Source organism: Sipha flava, unplaced genomic scaffold, assembly GCF_003268045.1.
Source record: "Sipha flava isolate LNK unplaced genomic scaffold, YSA_version1 117_pilon_pilon, whole genome shotgun sequence".
Lineage (NCBI taxonomy): Eukaryota > Metazoa > Arthropoda > Insecta > Hemiptera > Aphididae > Sipha > Sipha flava.
The window spans coordinates 991216-1011683 of NW_020271741.1; the positions used below are offsets into that span (position 1 = coordinate 991216).

The following is a 20468-nucleotide window of genomic DNA, read 5'->3' on the forward strand; positions in this document are numbered from 1 at the left end:
CAACCGACGACAAAACGTTTTCTATAGGTATTACTTATTTTAAACAAACATTTGTAATTTTTTAATTCACTGGTTTAGTCTGTCTTGATCGTGTGTTGTACCAATAGCATATAGAGTTTTATTTTTTAATTTATTTCCAAAATTTCATTTCACTACTTATACATTAATTAATATTACCGTTTTTTTTTCAATAATTACACATACATCACGGAAAATATCTCGTGCACGTTATAAAGTCAAATTGTTTAAAAGTGATTGGATTTTTTTCTTGGTACATTTCGATTTTACAACTGTTGAACTTTCAAATACAAGTTTCATAATGGTTCTATCCTACGAATTCAATGAATTTGTATACTTATAATTGTTATTGGTGTTGACCTCTGGAGAAACTTCGATACTCATCTTGCCATGTTTTGACACCTGATATATACTTACAGCAGTAGCAGTCGATGTAACGATGCGTTTCGAACTGATTCCCAACAGAAGATTATAAGAAAGGCATATAGATGGAAATATCGACAAGAATACAATTTAATTTACGAACGTCTTGAAATATTCAGTACCCAGGATCCACGTTGTTCTCGAAAACTATTTTGCTTCGAACCTTGCGTAAAGGTAGGTAGTTCATATGTTGACGTAAAATAAATCAAAATTTAGAAATTTTCGTATTTTATGTTCCCGCATTAGTTAATTGTAACGTATTGTGATAAATTATGCAAACCGTAACAATCATATTATAGCTTTTAAATACATGAAGACGTGTTAGAATGTTGGTAAACTGTAATCGATTATTTTATGAATCTGGGTGAACCAACCGAAAATAAAATATGATATAAAAAAAAACCGTAGTTTATTTGTTTTTATTAAATATTTATTGTATTTATTTCTTTATTATTATCATAAATACATTTTCATGATTAAAATTCCTAAATAATTATAATTTTTATTTTGAGTAAGTTCATATTGAGTTACATTATAGCATTGGTTATAGAATAATAATCAATGATTATAGGCATATAACACAGCTGAATAAAATGTAATATATTGTTCGAACTATTTTCATGCTCGTGTAAAAATCGTATAAAAATGTACGTTATTAGTATAAATATTATAGGAAAAATTAACACAACATGTTTTTAATATTTAGCAAGCTTTCTAATTGTGATAATACTTGTCACTTAAGTCACTGTAATAGTTACTTTTTTTTCTTGTTACCGTTTCTAATTTCAAGGTTATTTTCGTTAACATTAATCTGGTATGGAGATACTATAGTTTTTTATTTTTTTGTAAGATTTTGTTTTTATATCATACGTCATATCAGCGTTGGCTGATTATTATACAACCAGTAACGGTGTCTAAACACACCTGTCTTGTCCAGCTCGACCACAACGCCTCCCTATTCTTTTACTATCTTGCAATGTTACATATATTTCTATTAACAATTAGAGTTATTACATTTCAGCTTACGGTTTGGCACATTGTAAACGAATAATCCCAAAAAGTGTATTCAAATATAAAATCACCAAATGGATTTGGGTTAGGAAATTGTGAAATGTTAGGTCAAAATGGGGTAGCTGAGCACCGGCCGACAATGCTTGGTTATTGTATAGTGCCCATCGAATTCGGACAAAGTAAAAAGTTGATAATAGTTATTTACTTTTACCGTTCGTTCTTTAACAATGCCTGAGTCCTATGAACTGCTCGCGAACAAAGTGTATTTGAAATTGAATTAAACGCATTATTACTGTTCACTGCCATTTATATTATAACATCATATTGCATACGCCAAACAGTTATCGTCAATATTCTAAAAGCATTTCAACAATATAAAATATTTTTATTAAATTTATCTTAATATAGGAGTATAAGATTTATATCCCATTGAATATTGGTGTCTCGTTAGAATGTGTACATATTGATATACTTTTGAGTATATTGGGCCCCCGAAGCGAATTAGTTAAAGAAGTGTAACATGAACTTCAGTTGGATTTTAATAATATGAAGCATATGTGCCTACTAAAATATGTCCAGTGCCATGTTTTCTAGGATGTATTTGCACTATTTTAACTGTAAGCTCAAAAAATGTTCCTAAAACGAGTTGGAGTTCACGGAAAATATGTATGACTTGAAATATTATAAATGTTAAAATGTTGAGAAACGATAATCATAGAACTATTGTGTACCTGAAATTATAAAAGGTGATTTATTTAAACGAACACGAATGAATATTAAATTGATTTATTTTATAAATTTTTAAACGCCAGGTTAGCAAAATGTGATAAAAGTTAGCCCTTGGCCTATCAATCAGACAGTATAAAAAGATTTTTTTTATATATTTAAAACCTACTAATTACAATTATACAATAATAGTTATTTGTGTAATATTTGATTAACAAGCATTCGGCCACTGCACATAATTGTCGGTCAACGTCCACGGTACTCGGATACCATATAGTCACCTAACATGTAACACGTCGGCAGTAACATAATCCCATTCATTACGTTGACAGTGTACGACAAAAAACATGTAAGGCAAAACGTAAAGCCTTACGAATTAGAATCACTGTTTTCACCATCCTATTGCCTTTACTGCCCGTACGCGCAGCACGTATCGACAAGACCGATTTTTCATTAAAACGCCCGCAGAAACCAAGTACGCGCGGTCGTGTATAGTGGTCGCACGGTAACACGTATAAATAATTACGTACTCAACGACTTGGCTCACCAAACAGTGGTACCGAGCCAGCAAAATCCGGAATTTTACGTGTCTATAGCTGTTCACTATTTCGGATTCATCACCATAAGCAAACGAAGGTTAGGTTCTTGTTGTTACAATCGTCTCGGGAAACGTCGTAAATACGTAGTTTGAGTGCGAACCAACTTATTACGAACGAATGAATGTTTGCAGTACGATGACCTAATGCGCTATCGAGAGTACACTGTACTTCTCTATATGATTTCGATATAATGAGTTGTCGGATATATTTAAAACGGCACCGATCGCGTGTCGAGATCAATCATGTTTTTCAGCGAACTGTTTACGGTGTTTGCATAGAACACCTTTATGTCCGTCCGTACGACCAGTGTCGGTGTTAGGAGAAGGCAAAACGGATCATTTGTTCAGGACCTCGCGCTTAAAGTTTGAATTGAAAAATATTTTGTATAGATATCTCATAAAATAAAATGTGAAACGCGTGAATCGTCTGGCGAGTGCGATTTCTTGAGAAATCCGTTAGCATATAACAAAACAAATTAATAAAACAATATTATATTATATTTAATATGTTATGAATGTACCAATGACGATGGTTCTCCATACGGTATATAAACCGGGATACCTAGAAAGTTTATCTTATAGCATTTTTTAAATTTAATTATTACCTGATATGGCGTGCAACTGTCCCGAGTCTGATTACATATTTTCTTAATTAATTACGGCCAACAGGTCTAGAGGTGACTATAGTTATTGGTAAAATAAGTTTTGTTCAGATCCTCACTAAATGCAGCGCCGGCCCTGCCGTACGACGGTCGTTCTAGAACCGTAAAAACTTGATCGATCGCAGTATCACCGGACGATCGACGTCATCGGTGCTTAACGTTATCCCGGCCCGTCACCTCCTGGATCGAACGAGAACACCACCGATTCAGTAAAGAAACGACTGCACAGTGCCGTAACACAAATATGGTTGAAATGCTTTACGTCTTTATGCTTTAACGTTTTGACGACTGTTAAGACACGTTCCGTTGCTCGGGTTAATACCGAAACTGACCGATTTAGCGTATGCACACGTTTTGTTGGCCCGGCCGAGCGGCGCACGAGTTCACTACATCGGTTTGGACACGCGACGAGTACAGTGTCGATTTCAGTAGAGGCTCGGCCGAGTAAACAGAAACGTTTTCGTTCAGTCGTCTCAAAGGGCTGAATACTCGTCACGTGAAAACAAGGCGTTACCGGTGTCCGTTCAGGGTCCGCGTTCAACAACGTGCAAACTTTGGTCCAGCCATTCCGTTGTATACGGTTTATCGGTTTCGTTCGCGCACAACATTGTACTGACCGAAACGTATTTAACGCGCGCAGTGTTCGCACAGGTGTTTTCACAGCACCAGCATGGGCACAACTAAAGCCCAAATATCGGAGGGGGGGCGTACTGAAATCGCTGAAAATAAAATTAAATAGTGTTTAACTATAATTACTAGAGATTACTAGAGATATGAATAAATAAATAAAACATTTTGGAATGCTACATTTGAACTCAGGAGTGCTAAAACCTTTTTATGCCCCCTAGTTGCGCATCGGTACGCAAAAACGACGTTTTCGCGGGCCGTTTCGCGTCACAGTTGCACGCGCAGGTAATAATAGTCCGACTTAAATGCACACCGTTGTAATGCGTGTCTTTTGTCTCTGGCTCGTGTTAATCATTCAAACGCCGTTTAATTACATAATTAATCGCGCAATAATAGCCCCGTCGATTTGTACCAGGTTAACGCGCATGAACACCGGCAAATGTGTTTGACAACAGACCGCACACCCGCCAATGTAACCACACCACCGGCATAACGGAGACACGCGTCACTTGTACCAGTGCCGTTTAGTGTTCCCGTTCACGTTTGTTCCGAAAAGTTTTAGAACAAAAAATCTATTATCAACCCCGTCCGACGGATCCATTCGAGAAATCGATTTGATTTTCTCTCGTTTTTTTTTTTTTCATCCAATCATCGAGAATACACCACTTTTTCCGTTGAATTCATATTTTTAGTCTTTTTCGTGAAAATTGTTCACATTTTCGCACTTCGGTTTGACAAAATAATTTCATCAGATCTTGGTGTATTTTTGGTCACACGTAGAGATTTCTTGGTATTTATAGTTCTATTCAAACTGTTTTCCTCTATCGTATCCTTACCCTTAGATTTATTTTACGCTTTTAGTCTTATAGATTTTATAGAATTTCTTTTCTCCGTCCTCACGACTAAGCATATAAATTATATTCTCCATTATTTATGATTAAATATTTTTACGGTCAGTAAAGTGTCAACATTGGGGAGAAATATTAGGATGAAAAAAAAGAAAATTAAAAGCGCGAAAAATTAATTGTTATAAAACAAAATGTACCAAAATTGAATGTGAAAATCATGCGAAGAAATAAAATATAATATGCACTATTTACGTCAGGGGCGGGTTTTATCACTAACCAAGGGAGTGGCTAATGGAGGTTTAAGAATTTAGTTAGTTGGTTTTTTAAATCTATATAAAATTTTAAATTACGGAATATATTTTTGAGTCCCTCATAAGTAAGTCATTTTTTCACAATAATTACAAAGTTTAAATAGTTACATTATAGGTATCAATTTTAATTTGAAACCATTTTAAAATGTAGGTAATACATATTATTAACAACAAAATTAAGCTATTTATTTATAAAAAAAAAAATATATGAAATAGGTACCATATTCATCAATGACCATTGACGATATTTTATTATAATTATTAATATATAATAATATTTTGCTTTGTAAAATAGATAGCTTAGTCTCAAGGAGGGGAGGGGTAATGCCCCCTTAGCCACCCCCTTAATCTCGCCCGTGATTTACGTAAGGATACTAATATTATCCAATATAATTTTGCTTTAATGATACGGAACCCCTCGATCATCACATATAAGATTGGACTTATACGAGTATTATATGTATATGTATATTTGTACAGTGCCAAAATGGTTAGAATTTAGAATGACTATTAGTTAAAGTGGTTACGCTATAATTATTCTTTGAAAATGGAAATCGTGTTAGAATTCGATTTATTGCGATAAGGTTCGTTTTTTTTTTTTTTGTACCGTTATATTTTCAATTTTATCCATAATCTAAATTACTGCAAAATAGAATGTCATCCACGTTATGAAAAAGTACTTATTTTACATATTTTATTTTTCAGTGGAATTAACACAAAATAGTTTGACTGGAAATATACACCTGATATATGTAGATATGTGCACGATCTAAATGATAAATACAAAATTACAATTTTTATTCTAGTAGAATATTATTTTACATTTTTATATTTATCTCTATGCACATTTTAAGAACAATATGATTCTTTTATCCTGATAAGTAAAACTGCATAAAGCCAATTTTATTTTGAACCAAGGTTTAACTTCAAATTATACGAGTATGTAATATCGCTATACCTATATTTCATACAAATAATTAAGTATATAATTTATTTTGTATTTTTCATGATAAATATATAATCTATACGAAAAAAAGCAAGAGGTCGTCCACTAGTGACACTCAGCTTGCGATAAATATATAGAAAAATGTAAAATAAACTATATGTTTAGTTGTTTAAATCAATAAATATCGACACGATTTTCTTTCGAGTCGCCGATGGGGATTCACGAGAAATTATGGGTATGTAAGGCACATGTTAGTGGATTTTGGTGATATTATAGATAAAATAACAATATTGAAAATAATAATTGACGATTCATAGCTAAATATTGACAACGGGGGAAAGAGGAGTAAAACGACACTGTATTTTAAATATTATTCGTTGTTATTACATCGTCATTGTTGTTGTTACATATTCGTTGAGGCGTCGCGCGTCGAATTCGTAGCCGTTCGAATCCAGGCGGTGGTGTTGGTTCGCCCTCTGGCGGCGGCATTCGTTTCCGAGCGCAACCGCGCCGCGCGCCTTCGGACCTTGAGCTCCGTAGTCACAGTCCAAGTGGCCGTGCCGTAGTCCCTCTCGTCAGTAGTCGTTTTCGCGATGGGGCCATCGGTACACTCGCGGTTCTCGTCGTCGTCGTCGTTCGTTTCCGTAATCGAGAAGCAACTATACGCGTACGTCACGTCCGTGTCACTGGTGGTGCGCACGTGTGACGTCGTCCGAAGGGTAGGCGCCTGGTGATTTAGTCACGGGGGAAAACAAAAATAATAAGAACAAATACGAGTTTCGGTCTCACGAGAAACGTTTCTCTCCAATTCTATAACTCTATTCCGATCCATCCCTCGATCCGTCTCTCTCCGACGGCTTCACCGGTCGGTAACTGATCGTTTCCCTCGTTCCGATATCCGCCTGTGTCCGCCGTTTGGGTGAACACGCACTTGCGCGTGCGGTATGGTTGTCTCGATCACACGATGAGGGGGCCACCACATCACCATCACCACTACCACAACAACTGCGGTAACCAGCACCAGCTGAATTGCTACCAGTACCAAGGAAGCGGTGGCTGCGGCAGGCGTGGCTGTCAGAAGCACGGATGGCCTGAAGTCGCGGTCGCCGTGTACGCATCCGTGGCCGCGGCTGTGATCGCGTGCTACTGGAACGGGCTGCACGGTGACTTTGTGCACGACGACATACCGGCCGTGGCCATGAACGCCGACGTGCTGGGCACCAGTCCGCTGGCGCACGTGGCTGTCAATGACTTCTGGGGCACCCCAATGTCCGACCCGAACAGCCACAAGTCGTACCGGCCGCTGACCACGTTGACCTTCAGGTGCGTCTCGATGTCGATCGTCCGTCGGACGTTGGCATTATTATTGTGCTGCGTTTACGCGTTCGAAAAAAATAGTCGCGCGACCCTAAATCGATTGGCGTCGAATCGTGCGAGAGGCGAAAAAAAAATGAAAAACTTACCCGACGGTGTACCGCGTCCCTTGACAGTTTTACGTGTTTTCCCCGGAGGCAACGCATTGTCACAAGGCCGAATCCCCGATTTGGAAATAAAAAAAAAAAGGAAACTTCGATTCGAATCCAATATACCATAGTACCGTGCACCACGTTTCTTTCCGGCTCCCGAATCGCATAGATTTAATTTTAGATCGAAATCATCGGGTGGTCGGTGCGGGATCGAGGAACGCTCCGGCAGACGATATATCACCCGGTCCCTTAACCAGCGGTAGGCGGGCAGGAATTATCATTCACCCTGTTCACCATATAGCTACACATTTACCTACGTTTATGGGTAGCCTTGCCCGATAACGACACGATCACGTTGTCTGCGGAAAATGTTTTTCCGCCGTAATTTTCACGGGATCGTCTAACGCAAGAGTCGTGCGATGATTTCGTCGTTTCATTTTTTTTTATAAATATCCGTGCCTACTTTCCATCGCGCTTAATACACAGTTAAAGATATTTGATCGGTTTGTTGTGCCTTCTTGCACAATCGAGATTCCGTTGATTACCATAATGGACAGTTGAATGTCGAACGGTTCGTCGAAGCGAGAAATTATATGCCATTTTGAGCATTGAAGAGTTATACCGACCATCGAGATGTTTGAACAATCATTTATTTTCTCACCTCACTATTTTACTGCGTACAATCGAACCGATAGTGTAAATAAATAAATAAAAAAGTATCTATCAATGTCGTCGAGTGGAAACGATCGGGGCGAATAATAACATTTCGCGGCGGTAAACGTTTTTGGGTAATGATTCCCATGTACATTTTCGACCGCAAGATCATCTTTTGCTGCGTCCGAATCGTATATAGGCAGTATAGTAATATATCAATAACGTGCGTTACATTTTTAACACACGGTATGCTTGTACGATGTAAACGAATGCACGTCTCGTATCCATAATGCGTATAGCACACCGAAAACCGGTAAACAGCGCAGTCGGTACAACTCGCATGTTTTATATCCGTCTTCAAGGGAATATTTGATTGAAATTCATTCGTTGTAAACTTTTTTATCTTAGTTTCTGATTTATCTTCGTAAATAATCATCGAAACGCACTGCGCAAGTTATTTGTATCGGATTCGCGCTGTCAATAATTTAAACGAAAATATCCCACCACCGTTCGATGCACGCGTAATACTAAAAGCACGTATGACCACGCATGCACTGACGTACTGGCTTTCAATATCCATCACGATTATTGTGATAAAGAGTTACGGATTGGAATTCGTAAATCGATTGGGAAATTTCGGTTTTGAATCGTATTGGAAACGAATATCATTCAAACCATGACCACTGATTATTGTTATCACATGAACGATTTGGTCAGGTTACAACGTCAAACTGAATTATTCAATAGAAACGAAACCTATCGAATTCTAGGTGCACGCAGTTTTATCACAGCGATATGCTTTGTACTTTCCACGTTTAAGCGTCGGCAAGTATACAAATTTTTATTTTTTTATTTTATGATTTACGTTTCGAGGGACAAAAGAATAACGGTCAAAACGACATGTGCCAAATCGTGTATTATAATTATTATTATACTTTACAACGCACGTACAAATAACACTGCACCACACGCTTGCACACGCAAATTGAACAGGGTGTACTTAAGGCTAATAATAACCTATCGCCTGAGCACTTAGACCTATTGTATGCTTGTAAGTATGTTGAAAAATAGAAAAGTTACAATAACACCTAATGTTGATCAGCGCACGTACGCATCATAGGTGCAACTAGACCTTTAAAACGTGGGGTGCTAAATCTGTAAATACTCACACTTAAACCTACATTAATACAAATATCAAAACTTAAAAACACATATTAACGTCAAAAATTTTAGGCCCGGGGATGAATCCCTGTTTTCCACCTCCTAATTCCGTCCTTGATTACAGTATCTATAATGCATACCTTATTGTCCGATAATTATTGGAATATCCTAATATTCGAATATCCGAATATGGAATGAATTATATTATACGACTTACAACCAAATAGTTAAACATTTTTTCAGGAAATATTCCATAATTTAAAAACATAAAATTCATGGTGTTTCACTAAAATAATATTGGTTGGATATAAAAAAAACAAGGGAGTGCTAAGTTTTAACTTGGCGATGCTAAAGATCTTCTTGCACCCCCTAGTTGTGCCACTGGTACGCATGCGTAAAATTATTATACGTCGTATGGTTTTATGGGCTCTTACACTTATCGGATATAATTACGTAAATTCGCGTGAACGGTGCATTAAAGAAACACGTTCGAGGAGTAATTAATTAAACACATTTCGCCCTAGTTTGAGTTAAGAGATCGGGAGACAAAACCGGAAGTCTGGTGATCACGAAGCGTTTTGATGTTACAGCCGACTAATTACTGTGTCGCAGCTATTTTAATTAGTCGCTAATAGTCCGTGGTTGCGTCGAACCCGTCCGTGGCGCTAAGCAGAGGATCTCCCGCCACTGCGGTCGCCTACACGCATCCGTTCCCATCGTTTCCCCAAGTCCACAGCAAATGTATACACCCTTTAATTAGACAGAATCGAATTGTTTGTTTCTCAAAAAAATTGTAACCAAATACCGTTATCCGACGAATAATACTGTTTGAGTTAGAATTATAAGAGTTAGGAAAAAAAATAAATGAAAATCGCATGAATCGAATTAATCTACCGAAACCGATACAATAAGTAGTATGGCTTATGGACGAAATGTGTTGAAATATATTTTTCATACTCTGTCAACGTCTTCGAACAACATTTAAGTGTTTTCACGATTTTGAATATTCTAATTGAATGACGTTCGATATCAATTATTTATGCACTTAAAAATTCGATTAAACTATTATAATATTTTTAATTTAATCGCTGAGTTTTTGCGTTATTCATTCACTTAACTATAATATATTTGTACGACGAGCATTGTATAAGATAACGTATTTAAATTATTTACAATATTTTATGGTTCAAATGTGTGATAATCAATAATTTATAATAAAGTAATTCATTCAAAAAAAATGTAATCAGTATACTTGTCAAGGACCACGCTTTTTTGTTCATAATTTATGACCGAAAACAATTACCTCATACCCACGTTATTTGTACAACGTGTAAATAATATAGACCTCAGATCTATGCGAATAAGATAATTCACGTACCATATTATACTATAGAATATAATATATTTTTTTACTTCATAATGTTAATGTGCACTTTTGCAGCAAAACTTTTACATACTAACGTCAACTATATGCGATTGATACGGTTCGATTGATTATTCTTAGATGGATGGATTTTAAATTAGTTGAGTCTTGGACCATATCGTTTAGTCGTTTTTACAATGCACTGATTGCGCGTGCACTTTATTTAGGTCGTATTGTTATATGATAGTCTACTAAAAACTTTTATCGAAATCTCTTAAGCGATAGATAAAATAAGTTATATTATTCCTGTTGTATTTAATTGCAACCCCAAAAAATTGGTACGGTCCAAAAGGAGGGTGTTAAGTCTACCAAACATCAGTCGGATAAATACCCAGTCTCTCGCAGTATCAGTATAAATGCACATACAATGTACGTCGTACATCAAACACGGCGTACCGGTTAAGCATGGTGTGACGCGACGGCGTGTCTGATCCGAATTTAGTAACCTACCGTATACCGTATAAATAAACTGGCGAAAAGTAATGGGGGACACAAATCAACAGTGATAATAGTCAGCGCAAGCCAATTTTTCACGTTAAAAGAACACCGCACGGTAGCTAACACTAAATAACACGTCTTTGCCGGTGCAGGGTCGGGTATAACATATTTATAAACATTACTCCGGACAAACGTTTGACTTGAGGATTCGGAAGGGAAAAAAAGCTAAACGATACATTACGTCACCACACTCGTCTCGCGTATTTCATCCTGCGGATCACACTCAAAACAAGGGCAAGATTCTTCGAACAGCGCGTTGTTGCAGCTTCCAAGCCAGATAGATCGCACGCAAATCGGGTATCATCCCGGAACTCACCCGTTAGGTTATCTTATCATATCCCTACTCGTGTTACTAATACATCGCTCTTGGGTTATGTTTGTTTAAAATTTCTTGTCTTAATTATCACAAGGACTTCAACATTATACTTTAACGTCCAAAAAAACTGTCAACCGTATGTCGCATAAATTATACGGACATTTTCATCGTGTATCACCTAACCACCGCGTTATTATTATCTTTAATTTTTTTTTTTTTTATTAAACATAATTTTATTCGATTTTAATGATTATCGTTGTTGTAAGTAGTGAAGCTGTGTGGCCAAGGAAGTAGCTAAAAAGTTTGTATTGTACAATATTAAAATGATATCGATATTATAGACGTATTAAATAATACTATTTTATCAGGTGAGAAGTATTTCAAAATATTTTTGATATTTTTTCTTTTGTATGTTAAAAATTTTAAAATATAATTAATTACGATTGTGTGTGGTTATTTTATTATATTTGTATAACTTTTTTGGATTTTGGAAATCCTGTCGTGTTCCGTTGATTATAATTAAAATTATTATTCTTATTTAATAAATTGTTATTACTTTTCTCACACGACATCGAAATTGCAGGTTGCTCATTGCGGTCCGAATTAATTCAAAATTATATGAAAGCATGCTGTATTATTAGACGAAACACATCCCATCAGCCGTTTATTGCCACAGGGAATCCACATCAAAATATTTACCTACTCACGACCCGGCCACGGTTTAAACGGTTGTTGTAGTGCATTTACTCTGTATTATTCCGTTACCTATTGTAGACAAACACCATTAATTATTTCGATAATTTGGTAAAGGTAGTTTGGTACAATAATTGTACAAATTATTCGTACCTATCCGTGTGCCAAGAATAAAATTATAAAACTATTACGTAGCAATATGCGCTAGCGAGCGAATTGATCCATATGGTTATAGTGGACAAACTAACCAAACCAACTTAACTAACCTAACTTATTGTAATTTAGCATGCTTGACGTATATAAAAAAATTAAAAAAAAAAAAAAAATTATATTTCGTAGACCGTGTAGTAGATGATTGTTCAGATTCGATAAAATCAACACGTTTTAGGTACGTACAGCGGTTATCGTGACAGATAAATTTGTTCAAAAGAAACTGTACACGGGTGTACGATTTTAATATATTATATCGATAATGAACCGTGGAACGTTTGAATTAATTAGTAATATACTTCCGAGATAACTTCATCGCAAGTGGTTGATGACGATGTTTTACGTATTGTTGCGGTCTATATTACACGCACTAATTGCTGCGCTAACCCCGCACGAATGAGTCTTAAAAATTAATTGCGGAATGCAAAATTGAAATTTAACAGTAGTTATTAGAAAAAAAAAAGATTTAAGTTATTAATTTATGCATTACTCCAGTACGCGTACCACGCGTCGTTGCGCGCGCTTTGGCCAATACTTAGTACCGTGCCAACATATATTTTACGTATCGCAGGAAACATTGTTAATACTATAACTGGACCCGTACATATCATGTTTAACTCACATAATGTAATAGTTTTCATGTTCACCTCGGTACTCTTATTATTAAAATACTAACGTCGTGCGCGGTTCGATCGGGTCGTGACGCGCCCCCGAATTCGATCCGGGGCAAATTTTTCCCTCAAACAAATGTTATATTTCCATACCCCTCCCACGACCCCCTTCCTCACTACCATCATATCGTTCCCGGCTACGTCAGAGCGTTTTTTCGCGCGTACGCACGTGTGAATTTATCATCGAGTCGTGTCACCGAATGCACACGCGTTGAAAAGTTATCCGCGCGACGTAATATATTATCGTCGTGAACGGATACACCGGGAAGGATATAACAACGCGTTCGGGTGTTGGAGTCCGAGGACGCTTTTCGGACGGTTATAAATTCTGTCCCATGATCCGTACACGTATATAATAACGGTATATACAATATATAACGATATCATTGGTTCGGATGTTGCCAATGACTTTTCTCTTCCAGTGCTTCAAAGACACCAGTAACTTCCGGGATGGTTGGAAAAAATATAAAATAAAAATATATCTCACTAAAAACTTTTTACAGTTATAAAATACGACTTCAGACAAGTAAAGTTTTCTTTTAAAAAAAAGAAAAGAGGACGAGAAAAAAAAAAGGTGTAAATAACATTATTTTCTTTTTCCCGACAAAACTGTTTAATATAGGCGTGTAAACTTTATTTAGTTTTCGATGTCAGCAGGATTATGGTGTGTATACTATATTATATGTGAAAAAATAAACCACCATTTATGTCATCGAAACTAGTATAATTTCATTTAATTTTATACACATTATAAACTCGAGTCACAGTAATTCGCGTCCGAGAGACGAGTAAAAAAAAAAAAAACTTTGAGTCATTAAGATTAATTAGTATTTATACACGAATTTCTCGTTGTATACATTACGGAAACTATATTTTACTCATTTAAAACATACAAATTTAATTTAATAATTCATAATACATTTATTCTATAGTTTAAGAGAATATTGCGAAACTACCAAAAGGAGTAACCTTGTGGAAAGCATACTTCGTGACATTTCATTAGATAACTTACAGAAAGTCGTTTAATTACGTGTATTTTAAACTTTTTTTTCCTCTCTCCGCGTACAGTACTGCTAACATTATCTTGTAATTTAATCGCACAAAACCTATCTAGAATATAATTTATTGCGAATTATGTTATGTTATCATAGTAAATGATATTATATAATATCTAATGGGTTAATAATTATTTTATCACAGTATATTCAATATCAAGCAAAATAATTTGTGTTGGGAATGTTATTATAATTATTGTGTTTTTTATTACTCGCGTGTAAAACCATTTTGATGTCAAAAATAAAATAAAAATAAATGTTTGTGTGTCTCATTTCAAATCAACGAGTCATTACGTTATGAAATATTAAATAATGCGATTGTGCTAGTGATATACATATATATATATATATATGTGTGTGTGTGTATGTATAAAACACCCAATACTCGTTTGTTTTGGGATATAAAAAGAATAGTGTGAAAAACCGAATAATACCGAATAATAAAATATTAAAATTAAGAATTAGCTGCTCTTAGAGGGAAGAATGAATATTGGGTTATTAGTTATGATGATAATAATAATAATAATAAAAAGCTAGGAATACTTCGTACATTTTGCTACATAGGGTTAATATTTTCGTCAAGGAAAATTCCCCAAAATCTCGTTCGGAATATTGAACAGCGACTGTCCGATTACAATATTCTTTAAACTTTAAGGATTCGCCCATTATAATATATCCCTCGAAAAAATATGCGCATACTAAATTTGGTGGAAGCTCCTCTTCTTATTTTATTTTTTATTCTGTTTCGAGTTAGCTCACCGAATAAAGTTTCGAAGCAAAGCCTTCTCAATTTTCTAAAGTATAAAAAAAAAAACTTTCTCATTTATTGGAAATAACTTGTAATAAATTTATTTTATTATTCCACACTACCCTCCCTCCCACCAATTTTATCTGCGACCCTTCGTAACATTTTTGTAATTTTTATTTCATATTATATTTTTTAAATTTTATTTTATTCGTTTACGCGATACAAATCTAATTTATGCCAGACGCTGTGTCCGCACGCGATTGACATACATGATATCAGGACTACAGGTGTATGGTGTACAAAGTAAATGGGCGATTTAATTTCAACACGCCACCCGTAATGTATTAATTACATCCCAAAAGTCGATTCGGCCACGTTTCAAAAATTTTCTGAATATTTAAAATAAACCAATCAACGATTTGTGTACGTTCTCACGTAGAACAAAAATATCACCACGACCACTATAAGTGTTTAACTCGAATGTTTCAGAAATTATTCAAACGTGGTTAAAATTTATACATGCAGTTATCATGGTGATGTGACAATTTTATTTTAATATTGTCCCGATACTAACCGGACGTTTCTTGATTCATAAGCATGCGCGCTACGACATTATTTCCATCAGATTGAATATTTTCTAATCATTATATTTTTAACGTCAGTATAACAGTCGTTCACTACAACTGTTGACTAAACGTTATTCTCCTCCGGGTTCGAGTTATCAGATGAAAGGTTTTCGGTTTCCGGCGTGTATGTACTTCACGACTTTTAAATTCGTTGTTATTTTTATTTTTTCGAATAAATAAATAATTTTAACATCAAAAAATGCAAGTCTATCCCATTCGAATTTGACGTATACACACCTATTGAATATATATTTATTTTATCACTTCTATGACATTTATGGCATCATAATTTTACTTGAATACCAACCATTATTGTTTCTCCTCTTCCTACGATCTCAATATTAACCATATTTTACTTTTACCATACATGTTAGTATATGTAATATCTTTTATTGTTTTCCAATGCATTTCACATTTTTATTTCTTTTTTTTTTTTTTACAATTTCTACTTCGTACACAGAAGTTAATATAAAAATAGTATAATATTATTTTGTAAATGTTTAGTTTATCTTGTTAACATTTATAAAATTATTATTTAAATGTATAATGTTAATGTGCTCAGAAATCAATTTTTTAAACTATACTTAAAATTATAAAAATTATAATTAGACACATATAACCGAAAATATGATGATAGAAATATTCTGAAAACAATCAAATATTTATAAAAATTAATTAGATAAGGTATTTTCTTTCTTGCTTACATTTTTTTAAAAAATAGGTAGTTTCATACACGTTAAATGAAAATACAGTTTTAAAAAAAACAATTATGACTCTGATATTCCAAAAACTTTTTTATTAACAGTTGTCACTACTACACTAAAAAATTCTTTATCCATAAAAAAAAGTTCAATTACAATAATATCCGTAATTAAAAACAATGAATGCGATAATAAAAGTTGAGCACCCTAGAATCAGAAAACTGATCAGGTCAGTAACTCGTCGGTTTGACATAGAATATTGAATAAATAAGTGATTGTATTTTCAAAGTATAACTGAATAAAATATCGAAATAGGCGTCATGTTTAGGGTTGCCAGATTTTGAAATCCCTAAGCCGGGACATCATATTGAATAACCTTTTTTTTTCTGTTGTTACGCTCACATGAAAATAAAAATAAGCATATCCCTTGGTGATAACCAATCGTTGCGGTCTATCGTCCAAAAGGGATATCAATGTTGACCAGTGATACGATTTTTAAGATATTGTTATAGAAACCGCTACCATCTATTGCGAAAAATATCATAATTTTAGTACAGATGAAAATTTATATTAATCCGTGTAATGATAAAGAAACCTAAAAAAAAACACGGAAGTCACGTGGCTATATGTGACGGCTGTACAGGAGTACAGTAATGTTCAGTGTTCACGAGATGGAAACGTCACGTGTGGAACGCAAAAGTCAGCGACAATAACAAAACGAATGCGTCTGTCGGCAGGCCGGAGTCTTTGGCTAAAATATTAGCTTGTTACGTATCAGTGAATGGGATAAATGTTAGACAGCGTGATCAGGGTGATCGAACAGTATATTTAATTTGGTTCTAACGTATAATTATTACCAGCAAAAAAAGAAGAAATTAAATATTGCTAAAAAATATTAGGACCACAATATTACCGTCGTATTGACCGATTGTATAGATGGCAGGGCGGGATTATGATTATAATATTGGAAGGTCTGTTAGGGTATTTCTACCCAATTTTTTTTATTCAGATTTAGTAATTTGTAATAAATATTAACGAGTATAGTATGACTGTATTTGTATACCGTAGTATAGTCGTGATTCATTAATAAAACAGGGCTTTATATTTGTTGGCTAACATTTAATTAAACACATTGTGGCCCGGGGCTATAGCCTAACCTAGCCCTACCCTTGATCCGGCCCTGATTGACCGTGAATATTTGTCAGAGTATCAGACAAATTATTATTTTTTTATCATCGGTGTACCGTCGACATCCCTGGTCATCCGCTACAACATCGTTTTCGCAACAGATGACGTGTCGTATCCGTACTAGTTCGGGTTTTCCGCGTCACTTAACGTGAATCTCACGCAGGGGCGAAACCAAGGGGTGGAAGACGGGGATTCGTCCCTGGGTGTAAAATTTTAGTGGTTGTAATTTTTGTAATTATAAACAACCAATTTAATTTGTTTAATTTTGTTACAAAATGTTATTAGGTTAAAAATCAATAAGTATGATTGTATAATAATTATTAGAAAAAAATTCTCGAAAAAATTATTTGATTATTGGTCTATGATAGAGCGTAATTTTAACATTTTCCCCGGGCGTAAAATATCCAAGTTCTACCTCTGGTATGTACACACTTCCAATTTCGGATTCCAGACTATGTGTCGGGGTTTACCAAAAGTAGAGGCTGCATTTTATAATATATAAAGATTTATATATTTTATTTGCAAGTCTCATGAGAAACCTTAAATTAACAATTACATTTGTAGGTCAGGTTATTTTTATATAAGCATTTTTCTTATATTACGTGGGGATGAGGTTGAATCATTACCCCCCCCCCACACAAACACTACGTTTATGCTTATGTATGATAATATAAACGCCAAAATAAAGAGAGATACACGTAGGCGGTACAAATGTTACGTGGTAGGTGCTTTTTATTCGAAAACTTAAACAAACTAATAAAAGGTGCAAGTATAGAACATCGTGTTGTTAGGCCGGTGTTTCGCGTTCTCGTATGTATTTCAACATTCCGGATTGCTTAACAACAGACCGGTTGATGAGATTGACCAGTAGATTGACCTAACCGGCAGCCGATTCACCCGGTTAACTCAACTTCATCGTAGTGCTGCGTACCCATCAAACACTTATGTTGTCTCGATTACCACCGGTACCGCACTAGATTACCAATACCGTGGTCGTCCGTACAAAAACCCGTGGATTTCATCCGGATACGATAACCTAATCCGTATATCAGTGGCCTGCGAATAGCTAATATTTAAATTTAGTCAATCTTTCATTTCTAACCTTCCTTACCTCCACCCCTATAACGTTATGCTTGCAAAGCGATCGTTCATTTTCATGAACCACATTCTCTGGAACAGTACGCTATTTTCGTTCAAGATCTCATCAGACATGTACGCTTGATGGTTTCAATTCGAACGCAACCACGCGAATCCCAATTGTCCACTCGTTGACCACTCATTATCAAGGGCGACTCATAAGGGGAAACTTTGATACTGCGTCTCCCCTTAAAATAAAAAAAAAAAAAAACAGCTACTTGTAAATAATTACTATTTAAAAATGTATAGAAATATTTTTATTTTTATTGAAAATATGTTATAGCATTTTCTATATTTATTATTTTTCTTGTTCGTTGTTGTATCAAGGTTAATGTCAAATAATTGAAGTCTCCCCAGAATATTTATTACAAGCCCATATTACTTATTAGTAACCGTTAACCCATATGATATGTTGTTCGAATCACTTGGTGTTGGACAATTTTTACATAAATGTATGTAAGACCCGTGTATCCATCACGTCATATAAACATCACCCTCACGACATTCGATGTATCACCCCTGTACACGACGTATATAAAACATACGTGTTTTATATCTACACGTTTAACAGCACCCTCGGTTCAATATTTTTTGGTCATCGATAGGACATCGACGTCGAACGATCCGAACGGTAGATGAGGGACGTACGAGGGTCTTATAAGGTGCATGTGGTTGGCCAGAAGAGAGAACAGGACAGGTGGTGAAACGTATTTCGGAGAGATGCGACACGCGTAATGGGATGACGGCTAGTATTCACGATCGCGGGCATATTTTGCGCACCGTTCGGGCGATATTTTTCATCACCGCCATTGTATGTTCTACAGCAGTTGTGTTTACCTTCCGGTGCCTTTTAAAAGCAACAAAAGAGTTATTAATGGAAATATATTGCACCCGTAATTTCTCCGAGGATCGTTTTCCTTTTGTTTAACACTCCAGTGAAATAATAATAAAAGCCGGGGCCCACGGGAGTTTCAACTCTACTCATCCTTTACACGATATTATTTTAATTATATGAGCTGAAAACTTTATAAGATACATGATTTCAAGTTCATGGGTGTATTTAAAGTTTCCCGGTAAGATTGTATCATTCATTGTTGAAGCGGACATACCACGGCGAAAGCAGATATAGAACACAATAAATACTAACTTTTCAAACATTTAATATAATGTTCTTACATTTCGGTAAAAATTCATCGGCACGTAATAATGTGAAATCTCGAATTATTTATTATTATAAACTTTCAATAAACTAATTGTTTAATAATCGAAAGACTATTGAATATTCCGCAGTGTTTCTCTCGCTGTGTTTACACAATATGTATTCGGTCTTAAGACTGTAATGACTCTAATCATTTCAATAAACTAAAATCCGTTTTGCGCTATCAGGTTTCAATTGTATGATGACATGTCAAAGAAATAGATAAGATACTGCGTTAACAATATTGTGTTAATATTAATTTACATTTAATAACAGTGCACAAATATATGCTAACAAGTTGTATTGAAATTCTGAATGTAGCATGCAGTAAATTATTGATGGTGTAATGATAGTACGCTATTATTTGGAAAATATGTTAGGGTTAACTTTTGATAAAAAACTACATACATCAATTATTTGTATCAAAACAAATACGAAACTCTGTACTCTCAAATTATACCTATTTGTTTGATTAGTCTAATAATTTTCTCATTTTCTAGAAAAGCGATTTAAACAATTATAACATAGGTTTTTATTATTAAAATCCGTTGAT

General features: G+C 35.0%; 1 protein-coding gene across 1 annotated transcript in view; it reads left to right on the forward strand.

Moving 5' to 3' along the window:
* Nucleotides 1–6715: 6715 nt before the first annotated feature.
* LOC112693131 (transmembrane and TPR repeat-containing protein 1-like) overlaps nt 6716–20468 on the forward strand; it is a 168302-nt gene continuing 154549 nt past the window's right edge. The window contains exon 1 of the mRNA XM_025568057.1: nt 6716–7493. Within this exon, the coding sequence (XP_025423842.1) occupies nt 7135–7493 (359 nt within the window). The 5' untranslated portion in view covers nt 6716–7134. The remainder of the gene's footprint in view (nt 7494–20468) is intronic.